This window comes from Pelobates fuscus, chromosome 11, assembly GCF_036172605.1.
Source record: "Pelobates fuscus isolate aPelFus1 chromosome 11, aPelFus1.pri, whole genome shotgun sequence".
In the NCBI taxonomy this organism is placed as follows: domain Eukaryota; kingdom Metazoa; phylum Chordata; class Amphibia; order Anura; family Pelobatidae; genus Pelobates; species Pelobates fuscus.
Window position 1 is genome coordinate 52,530,308 of NC_086327.1, and position 24,425 is coordinate 52,554,732.

Consider the following 24,425-nt stretch of genomic DNA (forward strand, 5'->3'; position numbering starts at 1 on the left):
TTTACTTTAGTTGACTGAATCAATGTAAAAAAAAATACCTTAACGGATCTGTGGATAAAGAGACTTCACATATGAGACTTCAGTTCCTAGAGAACCCCAAGCGTGGGTAAAAATTTGAAAGTATTTTATAAGAAGGAAATCCTATAGATTTCGTTAGTTATCAAATGTGCCCTAGGTTTATATGTTACCACTCATTATCTGGCTTACTGGTACATATTGTATTGATCTTTCAAATATCAAAAAAACATTTGATTCTTCAGGAATTCAGATATTCATTCCTGAGGTTTGACCAAATATTACAATACCAGCAATGGGAGATACAGCCAACATATATATATATATATATATATAAATAGATATATCATGGGTTAATTGTTACACTCACAAGTCAAAATATTAGAGCAGGTGTTGGATAGAAACTCAATACAGGCAAGCCTGGATAACATCCTCCATGTAAAGGATTTTCAACAATCCGGCCCCGGATTTCAGCCATCTGGCAGCATTCTGTCCGGCTAAATTGGAGAAAATTCAGGCAAAATCTGGGCCTTGTAAATAGTGTAAACAATGTCTGAATTTTGCATTCCAAATGTCCATGTTCAGTACGGGGCATTTGGATTTTAGTGAAAAACCATATAAGTCAATTCTGTTTTCAGTTAGGCTACTTTGGCCTTATTTGACCAATTTACATTAGCTGCTAAGTGCTATACACAAAGAGATATAGTTAATTACCTAGAAAAAAACGCGCACACATACACTCTCTCTCTTTATCTCTCTCTGATTTACTTATATAGCCCCGTATGTTCAGGCTCAAACAAGTTCAGATTCTGCTTCCCACTAAGGTGATTTTACATCTGTTTGTGATGTTGCTGCCTAATTTGAAAACAACGTTAAATGCGTTAATGTATTTAATTTGCAATAATACTGTTCATATATACATGCTGCCTAAATATAATTCTAAACGTTTAACATATTATTGATACAAAAGTTTTTTTTTGTTTGTTTTTTTAATTCTCTTTATTAGTATTTTTGGATATAAAACAATTACATTTCCAAAGTTTCTGCCATAAGTATAAGATCAGTTACATAGTTCTTATTAATGTTGTATTTTTTTTTTTGTCAAGAAGCTAAATATGCGATACATCTGAAATTTATAATTTGGATGATACAAGTAAACATATCATAAGGCAGAAATCTAATTATAAACCATCTCACGAGACATAAGTAGACCAATTACAAAACAAATATCATGCTCTCGATCAGGGGGATACAGGAGGAGAGGAGAGAGTTATTATACATTTTCTTATACTTACCTTGTTGTTATATATTATTTCCTTATAGCATATTGTTGTTGTTTTTTTCTAATTGATTCGTCCCAAAAGCCACTATATCTATATATTTTATTTTTAGGGGTCGGGATATGTTTTTCCATATTCAGTTGATGACATATTTGGTGTTTAATTAGGCACCAGTCAGGTTTTGATGGACTTATGTCAACATATGTAGTAACAGAATCAATTCTTTATTTTTCATACTGGGTATGTTAATATGTAAAATAATCAATTCAGCTCTCATCTGTATCTTAACCCCTTAAGACCGCAGGACGGCATGGAACGTCCTGGGCGGTCTTACCCCCCTCGTGGCCGGCGGCACATGGCCGCTGCAGATCGCGGTCGGGGGGCATGCCTGGCCCCCCAGGCAGCCCCCCTGTGCCTGGGGACCGCGGTCTGCAGCTTCCGATCGCAGTGACAGGCTGTCACTGCGATCGGTATTTACCATGTGTCAGCCGATTTTAAAATCGTCTGACACATGGAGCCGGCCGCATTTTCACTCTGCAGATCGCGGTCGGGGGACATGCCTGGCACCCCAGGCAGTCCCCCTGCGGTCAGTGACCGCGATCTGCAGAGTATGATCGCAGGGAGAGGCTGTCTCTGCGATCTGAATGCAGAGGCAGCCTCTCCCTGCGATCTGATCGCAGTGACAGCCTGTCACTGCGATCAGAGGTTACTATGTGTCAGCCTATTGGCTGACCCATAGTAACTGCAGGCAGGATCCCCCTGCAGATCGCGGTGGGGGGCATGCCTGGCCACCCAGGCACTCCCCCTGTGGCCAATTACCGCGATCTGCAGGAGGTGATCACAGTAACAGGCAGTCACTGTGATCACTGATCCTGTGTGTCAGCCAGTGATGTAAAATCACTGGCTGACACTGTCTCTGCCCCTCTCCTCCCCTTTTAACCCATTAATGTTAAAAATAAGATATTACAGTTAAAAATAAAATATACTTGGATCATTTATATATATATATTATATATATATTATATATATATATATATATATATATATAGAGAGAGAGAGAGAGACACACATTTACACATACACTAAGTGTATTTTAATATTTATATATATATATATAATTATATATATTAATATCAAAATACACGTAGAAGGATATTGATTAAATATATACATAATTATAATTATATATATATTTTATAATAAAAAAAATTTAAATACGTTAAAAATAAAATAAAATAAATAAATAATTAAATATATATATATGTGTGTAATTTCGTTCTAACTGTATTTTGATATTAATATATATATATATATATAGATATCAAAATACACGTAGAACTAAATAATATGCCGTGTTTCCCCGAAAATAGGACCTACCCCGAAAATAAGCCCTAGCCGAATTTTCGGGGTGGGCTGCAATATAAGCCCTACCCCGAAAATAAGACCTAGGCATTTTACCTTTGCGGCCCGGCGGGACTTCCTTCTTCTATGAGGAGGGGGAGGAGCGTTGCGGGCCGCGGCATCGCGCAGCGTGATGACGACGTGCGCAGCGTGATGACGACGCGTGCAGCGCCGTCAGTCTGCCTTCACGGATCTTCAGCGGAAGGATCCATTCCGGGCGGTGAGGCACCCAGTGGTCGGACTCTTTGAACTGTGAGTAGATACCGGTATTTTATGTCTGGGACTTAATTAATTAAAGGGGGGTGAATTAATTAAAGGGGGGGGGTGAATTAATTAAAGGGGGGGGGTGAATTAATTAAAGGGGGGGTGAATTAATTAAAGGGGGGGTGAATTAATTAAAGGGGGGGTGAATTAATTAAAGGGGGGGTGAATAAATTAAAGGGCTGGTGGATTAATTAAAGGGGTGGTGGATTAATTAAAGGGGTGGTGGATTAATTAGAGGGGGTGGATTTATTAAAGAGGGGGGGTGGATTAATTAAAGGGGGGGTGGATTAATTAAAGGGGGGGTGGATTAATTAAAGGGGTGGTGGATTAATTAGAGGGGGTGGATTAATTAGAGGGAGGGTGAATTAAAGGGGGGGGTGAATTAAAGGGGGGGTGGATTAATTAAAGGGGTGGTGGATTAATTAAAGGGGTGGTGGATTAATTAGAGGGGGGTGTGGATTAATTAGAGGGGGGTGTGGATTAATTAGAGGTGGTGGATTTATTAAAGAGGGGGGGTGGATTAATTAAAGGGGGGTGGATTAATTAAAGGGGGGGTGGATTAATTAAATGGGGGGTTCAATGTACATACCGGTACCGTAAATAAATAAGCCCTAGTGTGTTTTGTGTGACTAAAATTAATATAAGACCCGGTCTTATTTTCGGAGAAACACGGTATATATGTATATACCTAAGTATATACGTATACATCACTATATGTATACCTATATATAAATAAAAATAATTGTAAAAAAATTATATACATATATATATACACACATGTGTATATATAATAATTTTACATATATATTTATGTAATAATTTTACATAATTAGGTCCTATTATTAATTACAATTTGCAGGACCTGCCTAACAACCCAGGCCGAAAGTATAGGGAATTTAATTTGCTAGCACTATATTTAACCCTATAACTTTCCAAGACACTATAAAACCTGTACATGGGGGGTACTGTTTTACTCGGGAGACATCGCTGAACACAAATATTTGTGTTTTAAAACCGTAAAATGTATTAAAACAATGATATCGTCAGGGAAAGTGAAATTTATTGCATTTTTCGCACACAAACGGCACTTACACTGACGATATTTTTGCTGTAATACTTTACTGTTTTGAAACACAAATATTTGTGTTCAGCAAAGTCTCCTTAGTATAACAGTACCCCTCATGTACAGGTTTTATGGTGTTTTCAAAAGTTACAGAGTCAAATATAAGGCTTGCGTTTCAGTTTTTTCACAATGAAATTAGCCAGATTGGTTACGTTGGCTTTGAGACCGTATAGTAGCCCAGAAATAAGAATTACCTCCATAATGGCATACCATTTGCAAAAGTAGACAACCCAAGGTATTGCAAATGGGGTATGTTCAGTCTTTTTTAGTAGCCACTTAGTTGACTTTCAAATTAGTTTTTTGCATTTTTCACACACAAACAAATATTAACGTTAACTTTGGCTAGTGTTTGTGACCGAGTGGCTACTCTTTTTTTTGTCCATGTAAATTTAGTGAAAGAAGATTGTAATAGATTGATCCAGCTTCAAGGGATATTACTATGAATTAGACTCAAAATAAAGGTGTTCAGACTCACTTTTCCCCAAATTTCTGCTATGTTTTTCAATCATTAAACGTCTCCTGATAGAGTAGCATAAATACTAGACTTGTGCAAAAATTAGTTTGGAACCATTTGTTTAAATCAAATTCCTTTTAATCATTTCATAATCCCAAATTAATTGATCCGTCCAGAATTTACCTTTGGAGTCTTATTCAGTGAATAATACTCCAGAGGTAAATCCCGGATGGATCGATTTGTTCAGACGTGGATTAAAAGAAATTTGATATAGATAAACAACCCAAAATATTTTTTTGCATTAGTTTAAAGGGACATTATAGTCACCAGAACAACTACAGCTTCACATAGTTGTTCTGGTGAGTATAGTCAGTACCTGCAGGCAATTTTGGAGTAAACACGTTTTTGTTCAGAGAAAAGGCAGGGTTTACATTACAACCTAGGGACACCTTCAATGACCACTCCTCAGACAGTTACCAGAGGTGCTTCCTGTGGCAGTGCTGCACACATTCAGTGTCTCCACCCTCTACATAGAGACATTGAACTTTCCTCATAGAAATGCATTGATTCAGTGCATCTCTGTAAGGAGATACTGATTGGCCAGCATGGCGTTTGGCTGCGCCCCTGCCCCACCTCCTTGCAATCACAGCCAATCCAAGGCTTCTCTATGGGAAAGCATTGTGATTGGCTCAGACCATCAATTCTGATGATGTCAGCCAAGTAGGCAGATCAGGGGAAGAGTCAGCACCAGCAGACTGGAATAAAGGTAAAATTTATTAGAGGGGCTGGGGGCCAAGATAGGTATTTTTGACATTATAGGCTAAGAAATACATGTTTGTGTTCTTGACCCCCTAGTGTGTTTTTCTTTTTAATTAATACAAGTATATGTAATCACTGATACTTTCTATCAAATCTGAATTTGAAATGAATGGAGTTTTATAAATTAGTTTCGTAGTGTGATTTTTTTTTTTTTTATCGATTGCTTATGCATTATAAAATTTAACGATTTTATAAAATAATCCAAACAATGCACAAATAAATTGAACTTTTCTTGAGATGTAAAGCAAATCCTGTCTGGATCTGTGATCATGTGAGATTTAAACCACAGTCTATCGGCTTATTACATTTGTCTTGCAAATTACAAAATACAAATCTTAGATATAAATGCACCTATTTGCATGATTGCAAAGTAAAAATATTAGAATGAATTTAAATAAGCCAAACCTCAAAATGCACAGACTGGAGCAGTGCAGTGGGTAAAGATGGCAGGAATTGTACAGACGATAAATATTGATTCAAGATTAAGTTACCAATGCGGCCAAGGTGCATTTCCAATTACAGCAACCCAATAAATAAACCATATCAGCCAAACATGAAATTGGAACATTGATATATGATAAAATACTTGCGGTTTCAAATGTGTGAAAGTTGTCCTAAATAGAGAATAATTAATTAACAGATGTGGGAAGAAGAATTGGCTGATCAAAAGTAAATTAAATTGTGTCAAACTGTTTACTGTCAAATTGATGTTTTGAATATTAATGTAGCGGCAAAGAAGCCAGCAGATATTTTAGACCCTTGTACTCCATCCAAATGTAAAAAAATGTTCTGTTTAAAAAATATATTACATAACATGTCTTTAGCGATGTGTCAGATAATAATTATTATCATTATTTAATTACTTTCTTTGCCATAACTATAAATTGTCTAAAATGCTATGCTATTGTTTTATATATTTGATTTTTTTACTCTACCTTTGGAACAAATCAGGCATGGAAAAGAGAGCTTTACACAAAATATTTTAATATCAGTGGATTGCTATAATATACTCTGTGTAGCTCTGCAAATGTATGTTATAAAAAGGTTTTAACCCCTTAAGGACACATGACACGTGTGACATGTCATGATTCCCTTTTATTCCAGAAGTTTGGTCCTTAAGGGGTTGAAACCAAGATCACATGGGTCACTAGGAAGTTTCCTGGGAATTAAATCATATGCTTAGTAGCAGCAAGCATAGGGTCCAGAAGGGGCTAAAGGTATAAGTAGTTTATCTCCCACCCACAGTTGAGGTTATCAAGTTGGGTCTTTAGAATTTTATTATAAACTAAAAACTGCCATACTGCAGCTGATATCAGGTTATACACAGACCAGTCCCCGGTTTTGTGGACTATGCTCTGTATTGGTACAGCTTTGGGCCATTTATTGCAGTCTGCGGCTTAACTTGCTGTGTGTGTGGTTTACATACACCGCATACATAGATATTGATTAATTCCTATTTTTTTAAATCTTTGCAGCTATAAACCACTCTCAGAATGGGCACAGAATATTTTAAGTACCATGTGGTAGTGTAAAGTGACTATGCTACTTAGACTGCTCTTATACTGTTTGGGGGGAGGGGGTAAGAGAAATGTAAATATTTATAGATTTGCTTAGAGATGTAAAGTATCACCAATTGTATATTTCAATATTTTACAATACACAATAATATTTTAAGACTTAATAAGTAGAATTGGAACAGTGGAAAAATATGCAGGGCAGCCACACAGCCATTTGTTCACTAATTATTACTAAGGAAGGAGTGAGCATTGTAATGGAAATTAAAGGTTTGAAAATTGTATTACTATTTTTTCTGATGAGTAATTTCTTATTACTCATATAAACTTTAATTACTCTTTTTCTTATTCTGGAACAAAATGCAGCATTTTAATGTGCCCATCAAAAACATATCAATTCAAGTTCGGAGTCGTAATTAAAGGGACACTCTTAGGGACAAAACTAGTAGTGTAATAAAGTGGTGCATAGATCATACTACTGCAGTATAACTGCTTAATTCTCTGCTGTGTAAGACTTAAATCACTTTGTTTCTGCAGTCCTAGCCACATCTTCCCTTGTGTGACTCATACAGCTTCAACAATAAAAAAAAAAAGGACCTACATTTAAAGCAGAACTTAGTATACTGTATTCACTTTAGACATTCTAAAGTAAACACACTGTGCAATAAGGGAAACTAAAAAAAAAACAATAAGTCTTTTCAGGAAGATTGCAGGGAGACTGTGTGAGTAACAACCAGGGGAGTTGTGGCTTAGGCTACATAAACAGCCGTAAATGGCAAAGAATGGAGCTGTGAGATTGCAGAAGCATGATCTATACAACAAAAGCATTTAATTATGTTGTTTTGGTACTTAGAGTGTTGGATGGCTTTACAGGGATGTTTAAAAAAAATGTGTAGTTCAGGGCTGTAGTCTATAAATATAGGCAACAACCTGCAGCATTCCACTTTTTCTTATTCTATCAACAATATGAACACCTTAAAGCGACAATGTCATGCCAAACTTACTTTTCTCCTATTGATTCCTCCTGTCTACCTCTAACAGGATCTGCTCTTCATTTTTTCCTAACTGATCTAGTTTTCTTTAAAACAGGACTACTTTGTCTTGTGTATTTTTCCTAAGCTTGACCATTTTTGACCAAAGGAGGAGCTTATGCCTGCTCTATTTCCTGTGGTCACAATTTTTTCCCACAATACTCACCCTTTCCACCGTGATCTTATTAATTACCAGATGTGGGAAGGAGAATTGGCTGATCAAAAGTAAATTAAATTGTTTGAAACTGAAACAGGACGGAGTCAATAGTGCACGTTCTGATCAAAACAAAACGTAAACAAAATTAATCTACCAGATTAGTAATGTTACCTTTGAGACAGTGTGGTAGCCCAGGAATGAGAATTACCCCCATAATGGCATACCATTTGAAAAAGTAGACAACCCAAGGTATTGAACGTGGGGTATGTTTAGTCTTTTTTAGTAGCCACTTAGTCACAAACACTGGCCAAAGTTAGCGTTCATATTTGTTTTTGTGTGAAAAAAGCAAAAAACTAATATTTGGCCAGTGTTTGTGACTAAGTGGCTACTAAAAATGACTGGACATACCTCATTTGCAATACCTTGGGTTGTCTACTTTTGCAAATGGTATGCCATCATGGGGGTAATTCTTATTCCTGGGCTACCATACGGTCTCAAAGGCAACATAACTAATCTGGCAAATTTCAATGTCAAAAAAATGAAATGCAAGCCTTATAACTCTCTAACTTTCCAAAACACCGTAAAACCTGTACATGGGGGGTACTGTTATTCTCGGGAGATTTCACTAAACACAAATATTAGTGTTTTAAAACAGTAAAACATATTACAACAATAATATAGTCCATAAAAGTGCCGTTTGTTTGTAAAAAATGCAAAAAACGTCACTTTTACTTAAAATATCATCGTTGTAATACAATTTACCAGTTTTAAACACTAATATTTGAGTTCAGCGAAGTCTCCCGAGTAAAACAGTACCCCCTATATACAGGTTTTATGGTGTCTTGGAGTTACAGGGTCAAATATAGTGCTTGCGAATTAAAATCTCTGCACTTTCTCCCTGTGTTGTCAGGTATGTCAATCAAATTTTAATTAATCAAATGACATAATTATGTTAAAAAATTACTTAAATATACACGTAGAATTTTTATATATATATATATATATGCATTTATAGGTATTTAAATTCTACATGTATACTAATATAATCTTTTATGTAATTATATGTATTTATCTATATATATATATATATATATATATATATATATATATATATATATATATATATATATATATATATATATATTTGCGGTTATTTGTATTTTATATATAGATAGATATATATAGAATGTCATTCTAAGTGTATTCTGTTTCCAATATATATATATATATTAATAACAAAATACAGTTAGAATGAAATTACATATGAATATAATTTATTTTAAATTTTGTTTCAATATTTTATTTATTTATTTATTATTGTAATTATACGTATATATATAATATATATATGTAGATCTATTATATATATATAATATATATACATATTATATATATGTAACGTCATTCTAAGTGTATTTCAATACTACTATATATACTAATATTAATATTAAAATACATTACGTATGACGTTACATATATATATGTATATATATATATTATATATATATATAATATATATACATATATTATATATATATATATATAAATACTTTTATTTTATTTTAACATGTGTATTTAATTTTTTTTTATACTTTCCTACCAGCAGGGGGACTGTCTAATATTTTAGACAACCCCCTGCTGGCAGATCCATAGCCTTCTATAGGGGGCCATGTGATCGCTCTTTGAGAGCGATCACATGGCCCCCGGGGGCCTCATTTGCCGGAGGGGGGCTGCCTGGGCTCTCAGGCAGCCCCCCAGAAGAGGATCGCGGCGGAGGTAAGTATAGCTTACCTCCTGGGGGCTTCAGCCGTTACGGCGTTCTATGCCGCCGCAACGGCTTTAAAGCCCTTTAAAGCCGTGACGGCATAGAACGGCGTTAAGGGGTTAATATTAATGTACTGGCAAACATGCCGGCAGTTATTTCAGACCCTGTTATGCATCCAAATGTAAAAATTTGTTCTGTTTAAAAAATATACTACATACTATATCATATAGACAGGAAGGCAAAACGACCAAATTTCGACCTAACAGAATGAGTATAGTTTGTCCATTCGTGCGTTTTGTTGGGGTCCAAATTCCATTCTATTTTTAGGGTGAGGGGGGTAGGTAGGATTTTATTTCAGTGGGGGTGACTAATGGTTTCAGGGGGTAATTTTTACATTTAGCCCCCACCCGTCACCCATGGGTGGGAGCTTGGGGGTAGTGGGGCAATAGCTCCTCCCTCCAATTCTCAATGGGGCCACCACCCGCCGCTCATGAGTGGGAGTCAGGGGACAATAGGTCCTCCCCGATTGTCATTTAGGTCCCCCACCTGCTGCTCATGGGTTAGGGCCCAGGGCGCAGGCCCCCATTGTCATTTAGGGCTTCCGCCCGACGCTCATGGGTGGGGGCAAAGGGGGAACGGGACAATAAATCCCCCCTATTGGAATTTAGGGCCCCTATTTGCTGCTCATGGCCAGGGGCCAGGGGGACAATAGGTCCTTCCCCCACTGTCATCATGGATGGGGGCAATGGGACAATAGGTCCCCCCTTTGTTACTTAGTTATTTGTATAGGTGCCCAACCATGGGGCACTTTATTGGAGGGGGAGGGTTCACAGGCTGCTCACTGTTTAGTATACATGCCTCTACTCCTGGCACAGCAAGTAGGGGCATTCAGGAGGTTTTAACCTCCCTTATGATAACATTGCGGTCTTACTGACCCCCCATAGAGTGAGGGGGAACATGGAGGGGGGGGGGGGTTAGGAAGTGGTGGGGAGCACAGCTCTATGTCGCTTCTATTTTTGCATATTACAAGGAGGAAACTGTGAGCCAATAGCTCCCTCCTTATAATAGACTGAACGAACGTACAAATGAACACTGACGTTTGGTCATGGTTTGTTCTTGTGAAATTTCGATTAATTAATTTGTATTTCTAACATATGAATGAATAGCCGAAATTCCCATCTGAATTTCAGACAATATCAAATGCCCAATTGTTTAACTGGGCATGCACAGGAATTTCACAGCGCTATCTAGTGTGGGCAGATGACGTGTCCCACAGGGCCTCCATCTGCCCACAAAAATATGGTGGTGCCCAGGAGGTAAAATGGGGCACCAAGTGGCATTTGGGGGTAACTAGGGGGATATTTAGATGTAGTGGATTTGGTAGGCGGGTTAAAAAAAACAAAACGGATGCAGCCATGACAGTGCCGCTTTAATTGCAGGCAAGAAAAGAAGTACACATAGCAGGACTTTTATTTACATATGTATATGTAATGGTGTTTCCCATGTCACTTGTACCAGCAGTGGTTGCACCTGATGATCATCATACTACGGAAATAGAAAGAAAATGGGAGAGTTAAATTGCACTCTAAGCAAATAAATACTACAGCCTACTGTAGTGGTAATGATGTTTGGAGTATTCCTTTAATAATAGTTTTCATTATGCACGGGTTTATAACGTGGTCTTGGGTAGACTTCTGATTTTGGCTGAGCAAGTTAGGCTGAAGTTGGAGAAGTTCAATGTGGTATGAGCAGAGGTTGAATAGGATTATGGATTAAGGAGCTAGTAAATGATTTCCCAGAGGGAGAGAATAAATTATAAGTTTAATGGAATTTTAACCAAAATAAGGCAACGTTGAGAGATAAGTGTGTCAGGTAAATGCTACCATACTTAAAATTTTATTTTTGCTACCAATGTTGCCTGATTGTGAAGATGTGTACTAAATGTATTTTTAGAATTGGTTCTTTTTACCCACTTCTCTTTTTCATATTACAAAAAACTGCAAAAAAACATTTTCATTGTATTTATTTATTTTTTGCCAGTCTTTACTTTTGGTATGCATGACAATACACATAAGCGTGCAGAGTCACGAAAACTGCTGCATGCAAGGCAAAATATGACAGTATCATTGGCATGACAGAGATAACTTTGCAGTTTTAAAATAAAAAATTAAAATAAAGGGTTTAACACGAATAACCTGTCAGACGGGTGACATGACCTAAAATAATTCTGAGTAATTATACTGGCAATGTGCTACTATTAGTGATAGAAAATAAACTGTGCAAGGCAAGTTGATTGAGATGTAGCTTGTACAACTGGGGTCATGTAAACTATTCGAGTGACAGGCATATTATGTAGACATCATGGTGCTGTACAGCATAAATTAAGACATGCAGATACAAGAAAATGGAAGGATTGTGATAGTGCTAGCCATAACTGTTAATCAGTCCTCGTCTCAGAAACGGATGGAGGTAATAGGGAGGCACTGCAGGATAGGGGCAAAACATGGCAACCTCTCAACCCAGGACTGTAACAAGGGCCTGCATCTCGGGAACAAGGACTCGGGTGTTTATGGCAAAGTCCATACCTGTCATGGTACGGCAAAAGGTACAGATGTTCTTCCGCCCGCAGTGTTAGGTCTTCTGACTCTGTGGTCGATGCTGCTGGCGTATGGTCCAATTGTCTCTGTGACCCAGGTGGGCTATGGATGAGAGGCTTGGTTGCTTGTAGGGAAATTGTGTCCATAGGGTGACCTCTCGCCGTTCTCCTCTCCTTTCTTCTCCACTGCTCCAAGCTAGTGTCACCATAATTCAAGACTCCAACTGCGCCCAGAAGCGGTCAAATATTTCACCAGGGCATTTCATTGCACGCCATGTTGGGTCTTCTCGGACAGTGTCTGCCTCTACAAAAACACTTGCGTCTGTCAGGCCTCGCTCTTTCTGAATATGTCCCCGGGACAGGTCTGCAAACTCTGCTACTGTAATCCCTGAACAAACTAGACATGGCATACAGTTCCCAATAGAACTAGCACCCAATATATATTTTAACTCAGGACTAGCCCCTATCCACATTACATTAAACTTATGGTGACACATTTCAATATACATTACATCATATGGGGAATAATATATGTACTCATAACAATACCATAAAATATTTTTAGGGGTGGGGAACACAAAGAGTAATAAACACATCCCCTGCCTGCAAAATCCATAATATGTAAATCTACCTGAATATGCAAATTAACTAACTTTGCTCTTCAGGTAGTGCACATAATTGTTGCAACCAACATGGGGCGCTGCACTGGCCCCACAGCCAAACAGGGGATAACACAAGACATTCCACAAACAACATTATAATACACACTCTGCACCTATAGTGGGCACTGGGTGACTTAAATATAAGAGTCATACAGGGACCTACATGAAGTGTAAGTCTTCTGCGCCCAGTGATGTTGACTACTGTCACAATTGCCAATGACTTCCAGTTCCACCTACCCTGTCTGTCTGGTTGGTTTCCCCAACTTGATGACTTCCTTGTTGGTTACTCAATGTCCCAGCAAATGGGCATGTTGTGGGCCACATGCCTTTTCCTGCTGTTAGTCTCTTACCAATATTTTTTTTATTTTATTGGTATCTCTTCCAGATGTGTCAGTTTATTTTACTTTTTTTTGTTGTTTTAGAGTTATTCAGTTAGAATGTGAGTACCCGTGCATTCAAGCTCAGTAAATAACTTTAACATATGAGGACTTGGATACTGCTATAGATCAGATTGCACTGGCCTTAACACCATGTACTTTCACGACAAATGTTTTTCTTTCATATCATTCCCTATGCATTCCATTGTAGATTATGCACATTATGATTGCTATGTAGTTCTTTGCTTATGCATTGCTAGCACCTGGGCTTAAAGTAATACTATCATAATTTGGCATGCGTTCACCTTCTCATGCAAAGTGCCTGCTTTATAAGTTATCACTGCATATTAATTTTTCAGTCAAATTACACTCTTATCATTTAAAGTTAGATTGTTTCCAGTATTACTGGTACATATTGGTACCCTTTACATTAGGAAAGAGAATATGTCTAGTGTCTCAAGTGTCTGAAAGTATTTTTTTTTTTAAATATAAAGGTCATCTGACTCACAGGATCTAGATTTACTTCAAAGAGCATACAATTTCATATATACATTGTGTTAGCCAACATTCTAATGTTTAGATGAAGTCATTATCTATTTGATGTTGTTTGATGCTCCTGGGCTTTACTGTAGTGATGTTTGTATGTTGGTTTCCCAGCAGAAAATACCTCTAAAAGTCCCATCTGTCCTGATTTTGGTGGTACAGCCATATTTAGGGATTCTGTCCCCCTCTCCTGAGTTGGCTCCTTTGGTTACCAAGATGCTGTCCTCCACCGGCAAAGTGAAAGCATATCATTAGACGCTGTATTGAAGGCACTATGACCGTGTAGAAAGCATTTCAGTGATGTTGCTGATTGCGTGCATGCCAGTCTGACATGCTCTTTCAAGCTGACACACACATTAAGGACTCACCCACCCCATCCCATTTACATACTTCCCAAAGGTGGGATGAATTCCATGAGCAGTAGTGCTAGCTGCTACACTGGCCTCAGTGATGTAGCCGCATCACACAGCTTAAAGCATCCATGTCATTATGGATGACCATTGTGTATTCTGGTGGTGGGTTGGCTGCGTTGTCCAACATGTTATCCATGGAAAAATTCTGTGGGCAGTGAACAATTGGTAATTGTCACAGTCAATTACATTATGAGTCTAAACAATGGTTAAAAACTGCCACTTTTCAGTAACTATAAATATATGGACACAAAAAAAAATACACTTTGGAATTTGAATTTGCTGATAAGAGGTAATGCATACAATGTATAAATGACTAAACTTTCATTTGATGCATTGCTTCTCTGCAGACTTTCTTTATAGTCTCCATATACAAAAATAATATAAAACAAATAGGAATACAGCACTCTACCTAAGAATATAAATAAGACAGTAGTATAGATCAGCCAGTACAATGGAGACCCTAAAATTATATTCTTCACAGAATAACAGAAGGTAAACAGTGTCTCAAGTCCTCTTGCAGCTGCAACACAGTGCAATAATAGGTTTTATTCCATTGCTGCCACATATGGATAAGCTTTAATCTTCAGCATATAAATACAAATAATGCACCTCTTACTGCATATATGTTGTACAATAAAATATAATTTATTACTGAAAAGCAACCACAATCAGGTTCTAATAATTCTCTGACATTAAAGTGCATTTTTTTTTTCTCAATACATGTTTTGTCCTGTAAAAATGATTTCTTCAAAGGCTATCACAATGGAAGTTCAACCGTAAAAAACATACAAATTAATTTACAAAACAAAGTACAAATTGTTCTGCCTGGCTGTCATAAGATTTGCATTTATGGTTATGTTTGCTTCTGTCCATTGCCTGTCCACCATGGTTCATTTTACTTATCTGCTCTGTGCACTCAATCACTGTCTCTATTAGGACACATTGATGTATTTTTTTCCATCCTATACACCACCTGTGGTGTGCTTTCTGGGGCAGTGCTGCACAGTGTGCATGGAGATGCTGAATTTCTCTCATGGAGATGCATTGATTCAATGCAGCTCTATGCAAACTCATAAATTGTAATGATGTAAGCAAAGAGGTGGTTCAGAGAGGGGACAGCATGGCATGGGAAATAAGGTATGTTTATTGCCTTTTAAGGGGAAAAGGGGGGTAAGCCACCTATATGGTGGTTTTAACACTATAGGGTAATGTTTGTGTTCCTGACCCTGTAGTGTTCATTTAATGTGTGCCTGCCCTTATTGCCACTTTATTAGGAGACATATTACTAGACATGCAGTGCTGGGACTTGGGGGGACATATTTTCATCAGACACGGAGCGCTTGAATTTGAGAACCCATTATCAGAAAGAGAGTGTTGTCTTGTGATTGAGAGGACTCTGTTGTAATCCATATGCTCAAACGTATTTTAAAGGCACACTCCAATAGAAAGTGTTTAATTGTATTTTTGTAAAAATGTAATAGATATACCCCAGATGAAAACATACATGCATTTTCTTAATGGGGTATGTCTAATAACAGCTTGCAAAAGTTGCAGATCTCTTGTCTACTGCCTTAGCAAACCCTCCACTTCTAACCAAGCCCAGACTTCGTGTGGCTGTCCAGTCCCAGACTTCTCAATGCATCTCAATAAGAAGTCATTGTAAGGCAGGTGCTCTGGGCAATTGATGCTTCTTGAGTTGAGTAAACAACCAGGAAGTAACATGACATATGCATCACAGCTACCGACGAGCTCGAACCTACCAATACTCTTCCAAAACAAACTGTTCTTAGCAAACCAAGACTATTTTCCATCAGGACAAACAACCTACACCCCAACTTCTCTATCCATCCCCCGCCATAGTTCAGAGCTCGACAACTTGAGCGACCTGAGCGCCCTCCACTAATACATCACTCATTGTAAACCTTCCTGAACCCTAACAACAAGACGTCCATACCCACCTCTGACAGATGCACTCCATCTTGCCTGTAATAACCCACCAACTGCGCTTCCAACTCCCCATGCCCTACCACTCTTTCCCTCAAGCACCTCACATAAGTTGCCATAGTTTTATTTTACCGTCCTCCTACTTGGTGACACCGACTGATGGCCCCTAGCGTGTTGCCATTGAAATCACGGTATGATCTCTGACCATAGGACAACCCCGTCAGGGACCATCTGCCTCGAGCCATCCAAATCTTTCTTCAGCTACGTGAGCGAAGCCCTCTGCGAAAATAGGCCTCAGTCCTTCCCCACCAGCATGAAGCAAAACAATGTTAGTGTAGCGTTACTTACCTTATCCGGGGGCCGGCCGCGGTCCTCTCCAAGCCGCGCGCGGTCCTGCGGCTGCACGAGCCGCACGCGGCTCACCCGACTCTCCTAACAGGAAGACGGGCAGTGACCGCGAGATGCGGTCACGTGTCCCGCCTGCAGCTAAGAGCGCGCCGTGAGTCTCGGGCGCGCTCTTAAAGAGACAGTGGGAGCCTAAATTGCAAAAAGGCTCCCATTGGCTCCTGTCATGCCAATCACCCCATACACTTACCTGTTGGGGGTGTGGAAGTGACAGGAGCCAATCACATTAGTTTGAAGGCTACTTATACTCACCCTTTTCCCTTAGTTCCTTGCCCTATCGTGGTTTCTGCTACAGTTCCCTTTAGTGCTTGTTGTGTTCAGTTGTGTTTCTCCGTATTTGACCTTGGCTTTGTATTCTGACTTCGTTTTCGCTTTATCCTTGTCTGTACTGTTTGCCGGCTTGCTGATTCCTGTGTACCAGACCCCGGCTAGTTCTCGTTTACGCTGTCTCTTTGTGCCCTTGACCTCGGATCGTTCCTGACTCTGTCTTCTCCTATTACGTCGAGTCCGGCCACTCTAAGGTCCGGTAGACGTATCTCTCCTCTGTGCTGTCTTCTGTTTGGCTGGATCCTGCGTGTAGGGGTATACAGGGCCGGCGCGTCCATAAGGCGGCACAGGCGGCCGCCTTAGGGCGCACCGGCCCGGGGGCGCAAATGTCGGGGTGACCGGCAGGAGGGAAGCGCACAGCGTCCCTTTCCTGCCGGTCACTTCTTGAAGCGTGGCCGAGCGGCAGCAGCATCCCCACAAATCAGCCTTCTTCCCTACAGTGCCGCGGACTGTGTGGAGGGGGCGGGGATATGAACACGTCATATCCCTGCTCCCTCTGTAGCACACAGCGCGCCCAGCAGGGGCGGAGCTAACGCTGGCCACCTTCATTTCAGCATGGGAGGACTTCCTCCCAAGAAGACTGCAGAGAGCAGAATGCAGAGAGGAGGGGGGCTGGGCAGGACTAGCTCCAACTCCCAACTACCTGAGCCAGCACTCTAGATCCCAGGTAAGCCACCCTCCTGTGTATGGCTAGAAAAGTGTATATTTTGATCAGCATGTTTGTGTGTGTGTGTATGTCTGTCAGTGTGTCTGTGTGTGTGTATATCTGTCTGTGTGTATCTATATGTCTGTCAGTGTGTCTGTGTATGTCTGTCTGTTAGTGTGTCTTTGTGTGTGTATATGTCTGTCAGTGTGCCTGTATGTCTGTCTGTGTTTCTATCTGTCAGTGTCTTGTGTGTTTCTGTCTTTCAGTGTCCGTGTGTGTATGTCTGTCAGTGTGTCTGTGTGTGTGTGTATATCTTTCTGTCAGTGTGTCTGTGTGTATCTATATGTCTGTCAGTGTGTCTGTGTGTATCTATATGTCTGTCAGTGTGTCTGTCTGTGTATGTCTGTCAGTGTATCTGTGTGTGTTTCTGTCTGTCAGTGTCTTGTGTGTTCTGTCTGTCAGTGTGTCTGTGTGTATATATCTGTCTGTCAGTGTGTCTGTGTGTATCCATGTCTGTCAGTGTGTCTGTATGTCAGTGTGTGTAACTGTATGTCTATCATTGTGTATGTGTGTATCTGTATGTCTGTCAGTGTGTCTGTATGTCAGTGTGTGTTTATCTGTATGTCTGTCAGTGTTTGTGTGTATCTGTATATGTGTGTCTGTCTATCTGAATGTGTATCCGTTTGTGTATATGTGTATCTGCATGTGTGTCAGTGTGTGCGTGTGTGGCAGTGTATGTGTATATGTGCATACATCTCAACATTCAAACACCAACACTACACACAAATAACCACCTGCATGCAAACTTCAACACTACATACAAACACACCCCTGCATTCAAATGTCAACACTACATACAAACACACGTCTGTATCAGACACCAAAATTATATATAAACACACACCTGCATTCAAAAACCCAACACTACACGTAAATGCATGCTTGCATTCAAACTCAAACACTACATACAAACTCACCCCTACATTCACAGAAACATACTCTATATAAACACATACTTACAGTCAAACACGCTCCGTGCTAAATACAATCCTGCAAGCATGGGGAATCGGTAGAGCCCCAGCTTTCAAAGCATTGTTAAAGTTGCACGACAGATGGGGGTCTATCTTTTACCCATCCTGTGTACATACACAGACCGTCATACAGAGACATACAGTCTGTATGTCTCTGTATGATCTGTGTATGTATTCAAAAGGAATAAACGCAGGCAACACTCTAATAGTAATAATGGTATATTTATTGATAGGTGAACCACCCCAAAGAAAGTGCAACGTTTCGGCTAAGCAGAGCATTATTGCATTATTAAGGCTCTGCTGAGCCGAAACATCACACTTTCTATGGGGTTGGTCACCTATCAATAAATATACCATCCTTACTATTGGAGTATTGCCTGCGTTTATTCCTTTTGAAGACTTTACTGGTGGATCCAGCGATGTCTGCCTGACGTCGGAGCAACTACCACTGTGGATGGCCGGAGCATTTACACGGTATCAGTGTGCAGGGTTCTTTGTTTGTCTGTCTTTGTATGTCTCTGTATGCCTTGTCTGTATGTCTCTTTATGACTGTCTGCGTATGTATGTCTCTGTATCACTGTGTATGTATGTCTCTATATGCCAATCTCTATGTTTCTTTATGTCTGTGTCTGTATTTTTGTGTGTGCCTGTGTCTGTATGAATGTATGTCTGTGTTTGTATGACAATGTACCTGAATGTGTAGATTGTATGACTGTGTTTGTTTGATTGTGTGCCTTTTATGACTGTGTGTCTGTATATCTTTGTGACTGTGTGCCTGAATAATTATGTCTGTGTGCTTGTATGGTTGTGTGTCTGTATGTTTGTGTATTTGTGCATGTATGTATTTTTGCCTGTATCTATGTCTATGTCTATATGGGAGAAAAAGAGAGAAAGTGTCTGACGGGGAAGTAAGAAATACATAAGAGGGGTTGTATGAGACACACTAAAGGGGGGTGTAAGGCACAAAGGGACCAGAGGGGTAAGAGAGTGGATATGCAACACTAATGGGGGTAAAATTCAAAAGGGGGGCTACGAGACACAGAGGTGAAGATGCATTGGGTTTTTTGGGTGCGGGGGGGGGGGGGGGGGGGCGTCAAAATGCATCTTCGCCTGTGTAGTCAAAAATCCTAGCACCGGCCCTGGGGGTATATACTCGTTACAGTTAGGTACTTTACCCACTCTCAGCCTTTGGAATAGCTCTAGGTATACACTGTGCCAACTGCAACCCCTAAAACCAAATTACTCCATCTGCACCATTGAGCACAGCCATATGCCTTGACGATAAACTGCAGCTCTCCTTTGCGCCCAGTACACATATGAGTATCCCATCACCCATGCAGTCCAACCTGCAGAAGAAAAACACGTTGTCCACACAGAACAATGATCACCATTTCAACCAGACTTAAACTGATTGGTTGGGCTTCACCTATGACCTGAATGTCACCAATTCCCACCTCCCGATCTACTTGAGCCTCTATTGAAGCTCCAGTCCCGAAAGAGTGTGTGCCGAACTGTAACGGACCCAGGCCCACACGCCCCAAGACCAGTCGACAAACCTTAAGGAACTGAACTGTGTAAAACGAAGAACCATCGGCTTGCAATAAAAAGAACCGCCTCTCCCAGCACGATATGCCACTGGACATGCTCATACCTTGTCCTGTTAATATCATAATTCTCGAAGATCCATATGGATACGATCCATGAGGAATAAACCCGTACTCACCAGGCTCCCGCTATGCATGACCCCCCACCGGTGACACCTGCAATTCGCCCATCGGGGGCCCTTTGAACGGCCTCGCCACCCACAGACTTTAGATTTTGTAGATTGCAAACCTCGTCGGCCTTGCCAAAACAGACAACCCTGTTGTAAACTGACCCTCAACAGCACAGCGTCCTCCTGGTTACCATACCAGCTTAGCCACGGTAACAGTGCGACCTTCAACTGCGATTTCCCCAGTGGCAAGGGCGCACCCAGAGCACCCGGCATCCCCCCCCCCCCCATGGAGGAGGACTTACCCGTCTTGGAGCAGTGGTTGTACCCATGCGCGTCTCCACCCCGGAACACCAAAAGCCTATGTCGAAAGTGTCCATCGTACTGCCACCACGCCAAGCCCCTGTATGCGCAGTTCGCCTCCCAGATCCCCGTCCAAGTAACAGAGCAACTGTGAGCACTGGATTATTCCCCCACAATGTTCCCCAGAGTACCACAAGCCCTCAACCAATTCCCAAAACTTTTGGGTCTTTGCCGATAGCGACGCCTTTTCCCTACTTCATCCTTTCTGGCTTTTTTCCCATCCACCTCCGTCAATTTGATGTATTCGTCCACAGGAGGAAGCAAAACGATCTCCAGAAATTCCCCTTTCCATATGCTTGCCCTCACCTCTGGTTAAAGCAGACCCCCCAACGGCCCCGCAAAGTAGACGTGGACAGTCTGCCTAGCTGTGTCCAGGATGTCCCCAACTAGTTCTGCCCTTTCTCCTGCCTAGTAGCCCAAACCTTCCCAAAGGTAACACCTCCCCCCGAACCCCTGCTCCATGAGTCCATAAAAAACTGTAAACCCTCTAAAAAGGTCCTTGGAATGTTTAGTAGAATACAACTCCCTGTCCAAACCTCTTGCTGCCGAAGGCCATGTCCCTCATGACTCCAGCTGTAGGTATGCTTCCCGAGGCCTCACCTGGACCGTGGGCGACTGTCTTGTTGACTGGCTCTTGGGGACCCATTGTTTCCTGCGACTGCGCCGTCCCGTTCACGGCCCGAACATTTGGCAGTTTCTACTCTATTCGCTGGTTACCCGTTAGCGGCCTGATCGACCGGCCGTGAGTGACTGCACCCATTCACGGCCCGAACGTCCTAGCACAGCCGTATTTGTGGGAACTTATCCAGGAGGACAGGATTAAGTCCTCCTCTAGTAGACAGCCATTATGAAAACTGCAATAATTACTCTTGCAGAGTTACGTGTAGTGGGAGACCACTCCAATAGCTAGAAGTGGTCTGGGTGCCTGGAGTATCCCTTTAAAATGGCCACTATATATACTCCTCTAACACAAACCCCTCCTCCAGTTATGCTAGCCAGTCCCCTACATTACACCCCTCCTATGCCTGTCTCCTAGCAATGTCAAGGCCCATTCCCCTTAGCTCCGCTGCTCCATGGGCTACAGGACCAGTTGTCTCATTCAGCAAGCTAAAGTGCTTTAGGTGTGTGGACTATACCTTTAATAAAACCCCTGTCATAGTACAATTTCTTAAGTAGTTCTTCCACAATGTGGCAACCAGAAATTGTTTCTTAATTGTTTACGGTTTATGTATTCTATGCAAACCAAAAATTGGGTATGGAAAAGAGGCAGGTATTGGGGAAATAAATCCTACAATATAGAGAGAAGGAGGTAATGATTACAAAAACATTGTTTTTCATTTTTAAATACCCCATGTAAAAAATTTTGATTTACACTTTGTCTTGTAGAGAATTAGAATGAAAACAGATAGTGATATCTATATACTCTCCTGTATAAAATAAAATGCACTCTTTTTGGGTGAATATAAAACCTTAAAAAAATGCTTTGTCAGCAAGCATGAAAAAATATTAGCACATACCATTTTAAAAATGTTTACTATGTGCTGTATATTTGGATTTAATCTTTGCTAGTTCAGATCAATTTTCTACTTTTTCCTAACTGCACAGCTATTGGACAAGATGATCAATGTCACTTCCAGCTAGGAGAATAACAAAAAGTATATTGCAGAAAAGATATGCTATTTGCCTGTTCAGTATAATGGATTACATTTCCTATCTCTGGATTTGTGTTGACTGAATGTTAGAATATAGTCACAGACTACTGGAAATTTCCAGTCCTGGAAATGGAAAACGGCAAGTGATTTGGGATAATTCACTCAGCCCCATATTCTATTTTCATTAAAATGTGGCAGTCAACATGGAACGCTATCTGGCTGAGATTATGTTTATACGCCAAAGGATTTCTAGTAATCCTCATTAATATAGCAATCCACCTATTTATCAAGAATGTTTGGAACATTTCAAAATATGTGTTTGTAAAAGTTTATAAAATTATTAACCAATCTTTAAAGGAAAACAAATGTGTATTCCTAATGTCATCGTGCCCTGTTGGACATTTAGGTCCCCAGACCCCACCTGTAGTGCGTAAAAAAGGTGAATTTACTTACCTTTTTTTTTCACTTACAGCTCTGGTCTCCACGCTACTGTCCTACCTCCTTGGCTGGGATCATTGAGTTCGATGATCTCAGTCAATCAATGTTATCCTGTAGGAAATCATTATGAAGTTTATGCACCTGTGCAGCAAAACACTGCATTGTGTCAATCAGACGGTCTCTATGAGACCATCTGATTGAAATAATAGTGTTTTACCCTGCTATTTTGTTGGATGGCAACTAGTGGCTATCTTAACAGCCACTAAGGGCATTTACCACTGAAATTAAAACATTGCTTCCCAGCAGATTGGCAATGTTTTCACTTTCAAGGTTAAACCTAGAGAGACATGTTACCTAGATCACTTCATTAACATGAAGTGGTTTGGGTGCCTATAATGTCTTTGTAATGCATATGAATTATCTTCCCCTTCCCCCCCCCCCCCCCCCATTGTTTTTGCTACTGGTTTAAACTCAAATGCAAAGTTTTCATTAATCACTTAACAGTTCTTAATGAGACACTATAGCCACTAAAATAACTTTAGCTTAAAGGACCACTATAAATACATGTATTTTATTCATTATACCATTATTCTGATTCTGATAAGAATCCTGTGTCTTTAACCACAATATAACAAGACAATATCTTGGTACGTGTATTCAGTAGTGACATATGAATAGTAGTGGATGGTGAGGAACAACACTCCGCTTTAGAAACAAAATGCTTTCAAAAACATTCAAACTGTTTAAGCTAGACAAAATGATAAAATAAAAGATATTATTTATCCATAAAAATAATATGAATTATGTGCTATTACAGGTTTTTGGAGAAAAACCCACTCCAGAAGATGATGTTTGCTTTGTGGACATTGCAGCAGATGACCTACCAGAAGGTTATTATAAAAAATCAGAGGTAAAATATTTTTTAGTTTATTTAAATAATATTTTTGTTTTTTTTTCCATTCATGTAAAAAGTACATGCAAAAACATTCAATTCAGATACAAACACTGACATAACAAATCACATTACAACTGAGAGGAGTATTGACCAAGCCCTCTGAAAGGAATATCTGTAAGTTTACATTAATTAACTAAATATCATACAAAACATTAAGGGACACATACATGTACCCTTATGGAAGTATAGGTGACGTGCAGTCACTTCCTCCCAGCTCTAATTTCCTGAGGGTTTTTATCTTTTTTCAAAACTGATCAAATATTTGCACAAAGCAATTCCCTTGGTCCAACACCCTTGTCAACTATCTCATTAAATGTATCAGTTAGATGGTCACTCAATAAATCTCTATAGATCCTATAAAATCTGTTAGTCAGATCATCTGGTCCGGGCGATTTAAAATTAGCAAGTTTTATTTTGTGCTTGTGTAATTCTGGGAAAATCTATTTTCTTTAGATAACTACCGGTAGTTATCTTTTGTTCATCAAATCGTTTTGGTATTTAATATAAATCATAATAATATTCTTGAAAGGCCTTGACTA

At 39.8% G+C, this 24,425-nt stretch overlaps 1 protein-coding gene across 1 annotated transcript in view; it reads left to right on the plus strand.

Moving 5' to 3' along the window:
* The window catches only part of LOC134577885 (cytoplasmic phosphatidylinositol transfer protein 1-like), a 189,719-nt gene that overhangs the window by 149,524 nt on the left and 15,770 nt on the right, over positions 1-24,425 (plus strand). The window contains exon 6 of the mRNA XM_063436800.1: positions 23,749-23,841. Within this exon, the coding sequence (XP_063292870.1) occupies positions 23,749-23,841 (93 nt within the window). The remainder of the gene's footprint in view (positions 1-23,748; positions 23,842-24,425) is intronic.